Source organism: Anopheles gambiae, chromosome 2 (genome assembly GCF_943734735.2).
Source record: "Anopheles gambiae chromosome 2, idAnoGambNW_F1_1, whole genome shotgun sequence".
NCBI classification, from domain to species: Eukaryota; Metazoa; Arthropoda; class Insecta; order Diptera; family Culicidae; genus Anopheles; species Anopheles gambiae.
Window position 1 is genome coordinate 24,901,429 of NC_064601.1, and position 13,926 is coordinate 24,915,354.

The 13,926-nt window shown below is 46.4% G+C and overlaps 2 protein-coding genes across 7 annotated transcripts; one reads left to right on the forward strand and one right to left on the reverse strand.

Moving 5' to 3' along the window:
- Window positions 1-94: 94 nt before the first annotated feature.
- On the forward strand, window positions 95-3,652 carry LOC1273307 (saccharopine dehydrogenase-like oxidoreductase). 6 transcript variants are annotated; one of them, XM_003436153.2, is made up of 6 exons: window positions 95-234; window positions 606-694; window positions 1,866-2,738; window positions 2,821-2,911; window positions 2,992-3,260; window positions 3,356-3,652. In XM_003436153.2, exons 3-6 carry the CDS (start codon window positions 1,909-1,911, stop codon window positions 3,456-3,458), a joined length of 1,293 nt encoding a protein of 430 aa, XP_003436201.2. In that variant the 5' UTR covers window positions 95-234; window positions 606-694; window positions 1,866-1,908; the 3' UTR covers window positions 3,459-3,652. The 6 variants fall into 6 exon arrangements, with proteins under 6 accessions (XP_003436201.2, XP_312273.5, XP_061507395.1 ...); XM_312273.6 differs by lacking the exon at window positions 95-234 and having other exon boundaries at window positions 663-796; XM_061651411.1 differs by lacking the exon at window positions 95-234 and having other exon boundaries at window positions 685-861.
- Window positions 3,653-3,704: 52 nt separating this feature from the next.
- Window positions 3,705-5,400, reverse strand: LOC1273306 (phenylalanine--tRNA ligase alpha subunit). Its single transcript, XM_312272.6, has 2 exons — window positions 5,050-5,400; window positions 3,705-4,968 (listed from the first exon to the last, which is right to left on the reverse strand). The coding sequence occupies exons 1-2, from the start codon at window positions 5,326-5,328 to the stop codon at window positions 3,757-3,759; spliced, it is 1,491 nt and encodes a 496-aa protein (XP_312272.1). The 5' UTR covers window positions 5,329-5,400; the 3' UTR covers window positions 3,705-3,756.
- Between the last annotated feature and the right edge of the window lie 8,526 nt (window positions 5,401-13,926).

Genomic DNA, 13,926 nt, shown 5'->3' on the forward strand with positions numbered 1-13,926 from the left:
TGTCGTCGTCGTCGCTCTGGTTCACATCACCAAAAGGGAGCGAACGCAGTTTTGGTACCCTTTTATTCGCGTCGATCGCAACTGGCCGGACGACAGATTTCGGCTTCCGGTCGCTTCTAGAGTAACTTCCACCGAACACAACGTTTGCAGCGAATGCTTTTCACCATGAAAAAACTAACTTTTTACAGGACGAGAAAAATAAGTGATCCAGACCAGACGAAATCTTTTGTGTGTGTAAGTGTGTGTGTGTGTGTGTGGTTTTATCATTCTTGTGAAAGTTCGGGAGAGATCAGATGGGAAAGAACAGCACATTGACAGTTGGCAAGGGACTCTACTGTAGCTCGTGATTCGTTTGTTGTTGTGCCCGTTTCTCAGCAAATCCTTTAGTTTCAAAGCTCACAATAGTATTTGTTTTTTTAGCAAATATTTTAAGTAGCTTATAAATTAGGTACAACACGACAATAAATACAGCAAGGCTTATTTTATCGCTTTTCACAACACCAAGTGACAGCGAGCAGGGCAATGATGGCGGCAGCGATTTGTCAACATTCCATCACCTTTCCCTTTCTGTATGTCTCTTTCTATCGCCTATCTGTCTGTCAAAGGGGATTTTTTGTTGAATTCCATAATAAAGCGGCGATTACACGAAGCTCGCACTTCATTCAACCGCCGGCTGCCGTTCTAGCGAAAATAGGTAAGTTCGACGATCGGTGCAGTGTGTTTTATCCTAATCGTAATATTGCTGATTACAACCGGTACACGGAGGGGGCCGATAATCATCGAGTGCAAAGTCCAGGTCGGTGTGAATCTATATTCAGGCAAATCATGCTCCCAAGCGCCATCGAGTAATCTTCGGATCACGTAAGCCGGTTGCGCAGTGTCGGAGGTCAAATTCGCGAGCAACCAAAACGATTCTTTTTTTGTTGTTGCGTGGTTCAAAAAGATAATGTAAAATTTCGTTCGTTTCAATCGTATTAGGTTCGTTTTCGTGATATCAGTTTCAGTTTTATATTTTTACAAAGCTAAGATTGTTCAAAACACAAGAACAATCATTAACGGGTGTAGTGTAGCAGAATACAAGTGTTTAAAATGGCTTCTCCTGCTTACATGGCCTGCTTTTCATTACCTTTCCTTCCGATTAAATAAGGGTTTAGCTTACCCAAGCTCTAGCGTATGTCTAAAGATATGATTTTTCCATAAAATAACATTCCATCTGCATAAAGTGGTCTGCAAAGAGAATTTGTTTATTCAAAGTACCAGCCGGTGATGGATGACGCTATACATTTTTATTGATCTTCGTTGGATGAGATCATTAGCGGGGCGGAATAGAAACGAAAAACAAAAACGCAACTCAGAAGAACACTTGCGGTCGGGGAATGGCGATTGGTAGAAAAGTTGAACATTTCCTTAAACCGCAAACTAACGCGAGTGCAAAAAAACACAGCTACAAGCTAAGCGTGAGTCAGCAGCTGGAGAAAAAAATGAATTAAAATAAACGGTGCATGTATTGGCGCTGTTTCGCTCCTCCGCTATGTAATTTCAACCGCAACCGGTTCACTATGGTGGAGGCGTGCAAACCCACCCCATGAATGGAAACGATTGTTCGAACTAACACCGCTCTCCCCTCCCCCTAGCCACCCACTTTTGTTGCATTTCGCATTCCCCGGCATGGTCTGCTGAATGCAAGTTCGCCCCCTTTTACATACACCGTGAAGCATATGTAACGGCACATATAGCCCGCTAAATGTGTTAGTTTGCCTAATGCGGGACCGCAGACCCCATCGTAAAAGGGCAACACCAACAGAACAGTGTGTGCACAGCAAAGGCGGCGGTGAAATTTATACTCTCATTCGTTTTCCATCCAGCCTGCTACGACGTGGTACGTGGTGAACTGATAGCGCAGCAAACATGGCACAGAACGAGGAAAGACTGGACGTCATCATTTTTGGCGCAAGCGGCTTCACCGGCAAATACACCATCTACGAAGGCATCAAGCTGCTCGAGGGGCTGCGGTGGGGCGTAGCGGGCCGCAGTCGCGAGAAACTGCGCCAGACGGTGGCCGAGATCGAAAAGAAAGCGGACAAGGACCTGTCGGAGGTGCCCATCATTACGGCCGACCTGAAGGATGACGACTCGCTGAAGCAGATGGCGGAACGGTGCAAGGTGCTGATCAATTGCTGCGGCCCGTACCGATTCTACGGTGAACCGGTGGTGAAGGCGTGCATCGATGCCGGCACCCACCATGTGGACGTCAGCGGTGAACCGCAGTACATGGAGCGGATGCAGCTGGAGTATCACCAGCGGGCGCAGGAGCGCGGCGTGTACGTGGTGTCGGCCTGCGGGTTCGATTCCATCCCGGCCGATCTCGGCACCGTGTTTCTGGAGCGCCAGTTCGACGGGGTGGTCAACTCGGTCGAAACGTATCTGCAGGTGACGTCGAAAATTCCGCACGACGGTGGGGCGGTCCTGCACTACGGTACCTGGGAATCGGCAATTTACGGGCTGGCCCACGCCAACGAGCTGCGACCACTGCGGACGCAGCTGTACAAAACGCGACTGCCCAACTTCCAGCCACGCCTTAAGGATCGTATGGTGGTGCATAAGGCGAGCTTTCTGAACGGCTGGTGGGCGGTACCGTTCCCCGGTTCCGATCGGTCGGTCGTGATGCGCTCCCAGCGCCATTTCTACGACACGGAAAAGAAGCGTCCGATCCAAATGAAGGCTTACGTTGCGTTTGAGTAAGTAGAACAGCTTCGAAGCAGTTTGCGATAGTATCGTCTCACTAAAAGCCTATTCTTTTCATTTCTTATCACGTACCAGATCAATTGTGCAAGTTTTGGCGGTTGCGTTTGTAGCGATCGTATTTGCGATCATGTGTCGGTTCAAATTCGGGCGCCAGATGCTGCTTAAGGTTGGTGCAAACTGATCTTTTCGCCCATGTAGCACGTAATAATTAAAATTGATTTTATTTGTCTTCTCTCCACCTTGTAGTTCCCAAAACTGTTCACCTTTGGATACGCGTCGCACGAAGGTCCGACGGAAAAATCGATGGAAAACGCACAGTTTGCGATCTACTTCCGCGGCGAAGGGTGGGATAAGGAGGAGAAGCTGCTCGAACCCACCGACCAGTTCAAGAGCCCTCCGACGAAAAAGATCGTCACGAAGGTGTCGGGCACCAATCCGGGCTATGGAGCGACCTGCGTTGCCCTGGTCCTGTCTGCTCTTACTATTTTGCGTGAAAGTGATAAAATGCCCGGCACGTAAGTAACCTCAGCATTGCTGATCTTCATGTTGCGCTCGCTTGCTTCGATCGATGATTCATCATTTCTTTCTTCCCTTCTTCCGGTGCTTCTAGCGGTGGCGTTTATCCTCCCGGCGCTGCCTATGCTAAAACGAGCCTTATCGAGCAGCTGTCTAAGAATGGTTTCACATTCGAAGTGATCAAACCGCCGAAGTAATTGCAGTAATAGGCAGCGGCGGGACGGTCGGAGGAAACTTTACATTACAGCGGTATAAATTCACTCTTGGTACGTGTCAAACTGTGGGAAGGTTGCAAATGGTTAGTGGTGGTTGCGACAAAGTCGCCTTTAACATTTCACTGTCATCGATTATTACTAATACATTCTTAAAGAGATTAATTTAAACACTTACAGACAGACAGAGAGCATTTTTTCTTTAGAGATAAGACACGAAAGAACAAATCGTACGTGGCAGCAGAAATGTGAATGTATTGTTCAGCTTGCTTTTTTGTTTAAATTAACAGTCCATACGGCAGATTGGGTTATCCTGCACCATCTTTAGATCCACCTTCGGGCCAATAAGGTCACGTATGTTGTTCAAACCGTACTTGATCATCGTGGGACGCTCGAGCGACAGCCCCCAGGCAATTACGTTCACACCCTTGGGCACGCCGAGCGGGCGGGTCATCTCCGGTCGGAACACTCCCGAGTTGCCCACCTCGATCCATCGCTGCAGCCCGGGATGGAAGCAAAAGATCTCCATCGACGGTTCCGTGTACGGGTTGAAGGTGGGCTTGTACTCCAGCTCCGTGATGCCGAGCTTGTTGAAGAACGCATTGAACGTACCGATCAGATCGCCCAGCGTGATGCCGTAGTCCGCCACGACGCCCTCCACCTGGTGGAACTCGGCCAGATGCGTCGCGTCCAACGTTTCGTTCCGGAACACCTTGTCGATGCTGAAGTACTTGATCGGCTTGAACCCACCGGGCTGGTGGGAGATCTTGTACAGCATGCGCGCGCTCACACCGGTCGTGTGCGTGCGCAGCACGTTCTTCCGCCCCTCGTCCAGCTTCCAGTCGTACCGGTAGCCGATCGAACCGTCGACACCGCGCTCGTGCGAATCGCGCACTGCGTCCACTAGCGCCAGCGGGAACTTGTCGCTCATCTTCGGGTGGGACACGAAGAACGTGTCCTGCTGGTCGCGCGCCGGATGCTGCTGCGGCACGTACAGTGCGTCAAAGTTCCAGAAGCCCGACTCCACGAAGTTGTTCGTCGGCATCTCGGAGAAGCCCATCTCGAGGAAGATCTGCCGGAACTCGGTGCGCACCTTCATCAGCGGATGCAGCTGGCCCCGGCCGGGCGGTGCACCGAGCGCATCAAAGTTGTACGCCTTGAACTTTAGATCCTTCCACAGGCCGCTCGCCAACATTTCCACCGTCAGATCGGTTTCCAGCTTCTTGAGCGTGGTGGCAAATTCGGGCCCTTTCGATAGGACGAAGCTTTTCGTCACACTTTCCTCCAAAATCTTACGCTTCTTGTACTCATTTTTCACCCCGTCCGGTACGCTCGATTCCTTTCCCCCGGCGATGGCTTTCACGTGCGCACCGACCTCATCGTCGATTGTGTCGACCTTGCGCCGGACCAGCGGGGCCCCGCCAGACTTGTCGATGTAGATCCACCCGTTCGACATTGCTTTGCTGAAGCCAGCCTTCGGATTCTTGCCACCACACTGAAACAACATGGGTGGTGTGTGTGAGAGATTAGCGAACCCGGCACAGTGTACAGTACACAAACTCAAATTTCATCCTACCTTCATCAGCTCGCTTTGCGCTATGCCATCCTTGGGGACCGCCTGGAACACGTTTGCTTCGTGGCTTCCGTGCTCCAGTATGTCCCGGCCTTCGGCAGTCAGCTTCCAGGATTTGCGCGTGCTTGGCACGGAGCGGATCAGCTCGCCCGTCGCCTCGATACTCTTCACGCCGCCGACAACCTTTTGATGATCCTCGCCGAAAATGGTGGCCAGATCGAGCGTATCCACTTCGCCATGGTCGGCGATGTATTTTAGAATACGTTCCGAAATATCCTGCATTTTGATGATACTGCAGCAGCACGAACCGTCTTGCTAGTGGCTGTCTGGCACCGGCAAACAAGATACCTAAATAACATGCCGCGTGTCACGTCATGTCAAATTTTGACACGGTACCTATAGCCAAGGTGTGTCACCCTTGTTCGAAAAACACACGTTCGAATGTTTTTAAATTTGAACAGAGGAGGCCGTTACGGAACTGTCGGTTTGACGCGAAACCGTTCATCCCTTTCAACAATATGGGTTTCTTTCAAACGGATGCATTTGAAAACAAATCTGAAAAGACACACACACACGGTTTTTCTTTGAAATGTATTTATGTGAAGCATTAGCATAAGAAAATCATACAATAGATAGAGAGTTTGACGGTACATATCATGATTTTCGTGTGTCTTTAAGCGCAATAATAGTAGTAATAGTGTTCGTTTTGTGTGTACAAGTCTTTTGTGACCCTTTTGCGTTCTATGCAGCTTATCATGACGAAAGGGGGAGTGTATGAATATTTCGGTTTTCACTACTGGGTCAGAATTGTCTATGAACGTAATCACGCAGAGTAGTGTGATTTTGCCTGTGAGAAAGGGGGGGGGGGGGGGGGGGAGCAGCTTAGCAAATGTGTACGCTAACGCACTTTATAAGAAAGTAACATATGAAGATGGTGAAGAAAGAGAGTGAGAGTATAAATTTCGATGGTAGTGTTTTTGCATTGCTAACGTATCCCTCTCTCCTCTCCTAACACATTTCACATTGCGCTGCCTGACGACTTATAAAACGTGGGGAAGGGAAGGTTTTCGTTCTCCTAATTGAAACAACCGTTCGAACGCATAGAAAATCTCATTTAGAGAGACCTACAGAGCAACAATAGTATAGTAGAGAGAAGATGAGGAGAGTAAACTAATGTTAGAAAGTGTAGTTGTTGTGTATCAAATGTATGCACTCATTTTTCTCAGTTTGTTTCGTCTTGCCTTGTTTTTTTGTTCTTCTTAGTTCAATTAACATTTTCAGGGCGCATTTTTGAGGGGATTTCCCCCATTAGTATGTTCCCGGTTTGGCATGTCTGCGCGCCCATGCTCGCTTAGCTGGCCGGCTTTTGTATACTAAGTACCTACGAATGCTGCTTCGAGCTTAGCTTAGTGTCTACTTCCATTCAACTAACTAAAGGACTGGGCATGTAAGTAAAATTAATTAACAAGCTTGTTTCCCTCCCGTGCTGTCTGAAAAGGTGACCACAGACGGAGAATGGTACGAGAACACGTGCGTAGGAGGAGCGCGGTTAATAAATTATCTAGAAGCGTTCTCAAACAATTCAGCAACAATATACAGCGAACCACATAATGAAAGGTTCAAAGGGAAAGGGTTAGGTCGGTGTATAGCACAACACAACACATACACACACTCACACACAGAGAAACAAAAATCCTCTTGGGACGCACGCGGGTGCACCGATAAACACACAAATCACAGCGCCTAAACCTAGTAACGAAATAATCCCTTTTTTTAATGGCACGACGACACACCTAGCATCAACGATGCAATTGAAAAAAGGACGACAACGACGACGACGACAACGACACAAACGTTGAGAACCACCGATCGTTCGAAAGAGGAACACGATCGGTGGTGATAAAAAGTTCTAATAACAATACATTCAAAAGGCACTTTTTATAGTTACGTGTTTTCTTCCGCGTTGTTCCGGCTTGAATGGTAATTTTATAGCGATCCCCTGTTGTCCACCTTTTTTTTACTGTTACACCCCTGGCTGTTTACTGTTTTCTCTGCTTGCTTTCTCATTTTCTAAGATAGATAGAGAGCGATTACGAAAAAGAAACGCGAAAAAAACGGATCGTGAGTTCACACGATCGATGGATGGATAGCAATCGAAAGTATTCACCCATCACGATCATCCTGTACATGATGATATGTGCACGAAAAGCAAACGGACACCTAAGCGCATGCTAACATATAAGCGCTGCTCGCGCACGTGGAAAATGAACTAATTCTTGAAGAGATTGCTTTAAGCACTACTCCGAAGGGATGGACCAGAGCGCAGTGCAATGGGAGCAAGGAAATGGCTGTGGAAAACGCTGATTCAATGTGTAGCCTTCAACAGTATGCCGTCGTCGCGATCAACAAGCAGAGCGCGATCGTGCGTGTATAATATTCGCTAACCTTCCCTCTCCTTCTTCGTCTATCCAAGTCGGCTCTGTGTATCCAATTAATTGTTTTCTCCTCTTTTGGGAGCCGTACGGGAGGAGTATTACGCTATTCTTGCTGCTAGCTGCTGGTAACAAACTCTCGGGCATGTCTCTAATACTCTAATATCCTCGATCAAACTGCTCTTATTTTAATGTGGTGTTTGGCACAATTGCTATCCTTGAAAAAGTGTATACTTTGCACCCGATTGAGGGAGGGGGGGATTGTAAGTGATGTAGTAATATAGTAGTAGTAGTAGTAATAGTACGCTCGCTAGAGTCGCTTCTAACTTTTAAGCGCATAAACTCTGTCTCTCCACTCTGTCGATCGCCTGCACCTTCTTATATAAACTGGGCGTCTTTGTTTCGGGCGAAATTCCCTTCTACCTTCTTCTGTCTTCTCACTGTTAATTGACTATATCATATCCTTCCTTCCACTATGAATACCTCCACCACCTTCCCGTGTACCACAGAGCCTCTAGGGGAGAGTGGTATGATGGTTGCTGAAGGACATTTTCATTGTATTTTCATCAGTTTTATCACACTCTTAGCAGATTCTACCTTCTATGGGTTGGGGTTTACCGGTTTGCCTTCTTTTCCTAGCACACTGGGCGCGACCATGTGGGTTTGTCTGTTCAATCTACCTTCACTACCTCCATTAAACCTGCCCCGCCGTCCTAGCTGTACGACGCACGATTAGTAATATAGGGTATTAGGCACACACAAACACCAGTTTCGGTTTTCATTGTATTCGGTGTCTATTGATGATCTTATTGCAGTCCAATTTTAGGTTCTTGTTTACCTGGCTCCGGCCGTTTACCATACAATCCTGGCACCCCCCTTGCTGCTGTCTGCAGAGGTATGCTGTTATTATTTCAATACCCAGGGACAGCTGTACCCAGCAGAAAATACGTATCTTTGTTTCATTTTGGCATGGTTGTCGCCTGATTTGAGGACCATTTCTTTGTTGTTTGGCGTATCAGTTTTCTTTTTAAATGGTAAATATCAACCCGCAGCTACTTGTGAAGAAAACCCTAATAGCATTTGATTTTGAACCTTTTTTTTAATGTTTTCATTCTGTTTACTCACCTAACGCCGTTGCCTTTTCTTTGTGTTGAAATATCGATCCGCTTTATAGAGAGGCTATTGCTTCTGGGAAACCCGATGGCCAACTTTGTTTTTATATGTTGAATGATCGCTTAGGGGCCTTTCTTCTCATCCCTACGCTTAATGTTCGCGTCGTTGTCACCATGGTGACGATGACAACGATATCACATCTGGCTAGGTATAGAAGAAGAAATGCTTCCCCAACCGATGTGTGTACGTGTGTGTGTATGTCCTAATGTGTAAGAGCACGTTCTTAATACCTTTATCCATCATACTAATCATACTCCAAACACTTTCCCGAAGACAACGCTACTTCAAAAAACTTCTACTGATCCAGTATTAATCTATAGTCTATATAAAAAAAACCTAACGTGTCAGCTTGCTTATAGAATAATTGGAAGGCGTGTGTTTTTTTATCTCGTTTCTATCTGTTTTCAATCCTAGTTGGTAGGTTTGTAATACACTTTTTTTTTAAACTTGCCTTTCATCCCACTTTTAGTAGTATCGCTCTCTTCGTTGTCTTCACTCACTTCATTTCAAATAGAATAATGGTGTCTATCATAAGAGGATATCCCTATCATTGAATTCGGTTTATATATCGAGAGACTTTCGTTTGTGTTTATATATGCAAGTATATAGAATCTTCTAAATATCACTACTTGGTTTCGATAACTCATTCATTTAGGTTAGAGAGGGGAGGAATTTTGATTTTAAACGCTAATGCAACCTATGCACACACACACTTACACACGCACAAACACAAGTCTGACCACGCGCATGTACAGTGCAAGAAGAGTAGGTGCACTAAAGATGCCTGGTTGTTACTACCTCGACGACACTTCTTCCCAACTGCTAGGCGCAGGTGGTGATGGCGTCGCCCGCCTGCTGTGTGCAAAATTTGTTCACTTTTTCAATGACAGTGTCACATTGTGTTATTCGGGTGCACCGACTAATGCGGGTACTATTAGCTGATTAATAAAGCTGGTGTTAGTTGAAGGTAACCTAAGGTCAGTGAACACGTGGGAAATTAGATTTTCGGGTTCGATTTACAATACGTTCATCTATTTAAAGCCAATTTGGTGTTGAAGTAAAACATTTCCATACGATTTTAAGTCATGTTTGTTGTAGTAATTTTTCAAATTCTTTGACCAAAAGATGAAACAAATTCAGGTGATCATATTTGTGGTTTCTTCCAATGCTCCTGCCTATTTTGCTCAGTTTCGCTTTAATAACCAATGTTTAACACGTTTAGTAACACAGTACATTTTTCCCGTTTTTAGCCGATATATAGTTTTATCGGTAAGGCCTTATACGCATCTCATTCTCTCTCTCGCTCTCATTAAATTTAGCTCCTTTTTGTGACGTTAACAATTTGCTCAGTTCTGTTTACTGTTGTTTATATATTATTATTATATAATTGCGCACCATTGGTTTTACCCCGTACCGGATTCCTACTAATTAATAAGCAATCATCACAATCTACTTATGATTTGTTTTCTCGCTCGCTTTCCTCTCTTCTATTGGCACGTGATCACTTTTTAACAATTCTATTTTGTTAACTCAACCACTGTTTGAAGAACTAGCGTAGCAAAAACCGGCCCTTCTCACATTTCTTTTTTTATGTATAAATATGTATGTTAGAAAAAAAAGCATGCAATTATTAATTTTGATTTTGGCTGACAAGTAAAGTCGTTCTCTCTCTCTATCTCACCTTTAGTCGATTGAAGTACTGAGGGCTCGCTAACATAGTACTTAGCCTCATGATTCATGATCATTATTACCAACCTAGTAAGCAGCGCTTTTTAGTGTAATAATAAGAGGATAGGGGAGGGAAAGATATAGCAAGTGTGGTGGTAGTGTAGTAGTTAGTTTGCAATAGTAGTAATAGTAATAATAGCAGTAGTAGTGATAGTAGTGGTGATAGTAGCAGAGAAAGAGATATTAGTATCAAATACAGATAACGATTGAGATAGTAGTAGTAGTAGTAAGACGATAAGTAAGTAAGTGTGAAACGTGCTCGTGGCTATATCAGTTGGAGCGGTGTTGTTAGCCTTTCTACTACTGCACTTCGTGTGTTGTGTTCAATTTGAAACGTTTGTTTTTAACTTCCGTATATAAAGAACTTTTTTCATGTAACACTTCTACAAAAAATGGTGTGATAAATGGGTACGGAGGAGGGGAGGGAGGTTGGGTTAGAAATTCATACAGGCGTGAATCTTATGTACAAATCCTCGTATGCCACGATCACGATCGCGATCACGATGTATAATAATCGAGAGATCGTTTCTCGTTAAACGGTTAGTTGTTAGCCGGGAAGGGACCCACAAAACGATCGCACCACAGAGTTTTTGCTGCTGCTATAAATAGTTAGAGCATTAGTAGTTTTGTCCTCGTTGTTTGTTTGTTTGTTTTCCTTTCGTTGTAAATATAGTTTAATATGTTTAAGGCCAGTTATTGTTGTTCAATATAAATTCTTAATATACTTGATTTTGCGCGTTTGCCCTTCTCTTCATAATATTACCTACCACGGTACTATCCCGCCCGCCCGGCTTTGCATTTTATTATATTATCGTCGTTGCCTTCGGTTTACCAAATCCTAGCTTTCCCCCTCCTATAGTAATGTGGTAACAAGTGAGTGTGTTTGTGTGTATTTTATATTACTAATAGTGCTCGCTCATCGTTGTTAATAATGTCCTTTTTGAATCGTTTTATAGTGTTTCCCAGCTTTCGTACGTGTACGAGAGTAACGTTAGAAAAGGAACACGCTAAGGTTTTAGTAGTTAGTTCAGTTTCCTATCGGACTTTGGCCTTCGCCTTCGCAACGTGGTAACATAGTTGTAGTATCTGTGTCCCTCCCCTATGTTAATTAATGTGGGCTTTTAGCAGCTACACGCTGCGCCGGCTAGGTGTATTACTATACTCTACAATCTATTTGTCTACTACTTTCGCTTCGTAATTATTGTCCTAATGAAATCTTATCTTATAAAAAAAGAACAAAAGAAAACGTCCAAAACAATCAACGTACAAATCGGGCTTTTTTTTTTTTGTTGCCCTGTATATATATATATATTGCTTATTACTTCTATATAGTTGTTTCTATGTTTCTTACTCCGTTAGTTAGTTATTGCTCAGCCCCAGTGTCTTATCATTACTGTTTTAGAATAATGGGTACTCGTCGTAGTTGTTGAGTTGCTTCAACCAACTCTCGCTGCGTTTGTTCTCTGCTTTTCTAGAACCTCTCTCTCTCTCTCTCTCTCTCTCTCTGTCTCTCTCCCTCCCTCCTCTCTCTCTCTCTCTCTTTCTCTCTCTCTCTCTCTCTCTCTCTCTCTATCTATCTCTATCTCTCTCTCTCTCTCTTCCTCATTGCTGTCTTTAAAGCCATGTTTGTTGCTTAAGAAACTTGTTTTTTTTTTGTGTTTGCGCGTTCTTCCACACACAGTTGTACCACCACAAACACGCACACACCACGCTACTGCACATTTCCTCTATGTATATAATGTCAGTTAATAATAATGCGCCCTTCTTTTTCTTTTTAGTCTATAAATTGCTTGAACATTGGATTACTACAAAAACGTCTTTTAATATATTGGCGGCGGCGGCGGCGGCGGCGCAAGGAGGAAGAAACCTTTCCCTATTAATCCTTCTCTTCCTCCTTTTTCTTCTTCTGCTACGACCCTTCTTTGCGGCGGCCTTTCGCTGTCTTTGTCCTCTCCTTCGCCATCGGGTGCATCAACTGGTATTGCGCGCTACAAAAATTGACCATTTGTCGGGCATTTGAGACGTGGTTTCTCCACTTCCTTCCACACAAAGGCAGTCTTCTCCTCTGTCCAGTTCTGCACTGCATTCATTTACAGGATATAAGGCAATTTCTGTGCGTCACCCGTGGTGGTGGTTCGCGATGTGTAAGAGCACACACGAATGTCTGCAGATTGGAGGTGGTGTCTCCTCGTACTCTCTCTCTCTCTCTCTTCCTTGTTACTCAACTGACCATTACCACTACCACACTTCCTCTACTCCTGCTCCAAAAGCACCACAAGAGTGTCACAGGAAGAGGAGAGGAGGAGGAGGAGGAGCACGCTTTAGAACGTCTGTGAGCCGCCGGTAGCTGCTAGCGACCGACCGCCGGTCCCCACCATTCAGAGGTCGTCCTGCGGCTCGATCTTGTCCTCGCGCGGCAACAGCACCAAGTACTGGCGATCGATCTCGTCCTGGCGCTCCATCATCTCCGCCCGCCAGGACGCTTCCGCGTGCTCGATGCCGGCGGCCGCTGCTGCCGCAGCCGCTGCCGCGACCGACGCGTCCGAGCGCATCATGATGTCGACCGCGTGGCAGTCGCTGTTGTTCGACAGGCTGGCCAGATGGGGCGGCGGTGGTGGGCCCGCCCCGCCGACGGCCGCAATGCTGGCCGTCTCGTAGTGGGACCGCTCGTTGTACAGCATGCCGCTGGTAATGGTGTGCGTCGTCGGCTGGTACAGCCGCTCGTGCATCATCGAGGGTGAGTTGAGCGACTGCTCGTACTGCCGGTTGTCGAGCAGATAGGAGCTGGTGATGGTACTGACCACCGGATAGTAGTGCCGTTCGTCTCCCCGGTACGACAGCGGAACGACGGGAGGCGGTGGGCCAGCGTTCGAGAGGCTGCCACCGCCACCAGCGCCACCACCGGCGGCAGCAGTGGCATCACCCATCGGTCCGGACGCGGACACAAGTCCGCCCGGTTCGTACATGCGCGTGTCGCGCGGCATCATACTCGCCGCGAACTCGTACCGCTCGTCGCCCCGCGGCACCGGGATGTACTCCGACTGGAAGGAGTTGTCGCTGGTGATCACGGTCGTGACGACGGTGGCCGGTGCCACCGCCTGTATCGTTGCCGGTACGGGCAGGGCCGGCGTGGGCGTTATCGACTGATAGTAACGCTCGTCGTCGAACGTGTCTTCCGAAGGGCCAATGCACGGAACGTACCAAAACCAAGACCAGGGGAGATGCGATGAGATGTTGAGTGCGAAAAGAAGAACGTGGACCAAACCGATACAAGCAAAACCCCAACCGGGACCATCATTAGCCGCAGCGGGAGGTGGAAAAGAGAAACAGATTCGGACATCAAGTACGACCAACCAGAGCGAGAGCGTGTTGTGGTTATTGTTGAGGGAGAAGAGAATATATATCGAAAAATGAGGTAAACAAATACACAAGTCAGTAAATTTTGATTTTCAACAAACGATGTGGGGCCCCCTTCGTTCTTTCGAAACGCGAGGTTGTGTGCGCGTGTGGAAAGCAAAAACGGTGTTTTGTTGACACATGATTATGC

Bases quoted from the DNA above. Each gene is read 5' to 3' on its own strand.
- LOC1273307 (XM_003436153.2), top strand. From the start codon at position 1,909: ATGGCACAGAACGAGGAAAGACTGGACGTCATCATTTTTGGCGCAAGC. The intron at 2,739-2,820 runs GTAAGTAGAACA...ATCACGTACCAG, and splicing joins AAGGCTTACGTTGCGTTTGA to ATCAATTGTGCAAGTTTTGG. The intron at 2,912-2,991 runs GTTGGTGCAAAC...TCCACCTTGTAG, and splicing joins GGCGCCAGATGCTGCTTAAG to TTCCCAAAACTGTTCACCTT.
- LOC1273306 (XM_312272.6), bottom strand. From the start codon at position 5,328: ATGCAGGATATTTCGGAACGTATTCTAAAATACATCGCCGACCATGGC. The intron at 4,969-5,049 runs GTAGGATGAAAT...ATGTTGTTTCAG, and splicing joins CGCAAAGCGAGCTGATGAAG to TGTGGTGGCAAGAATCCGAA.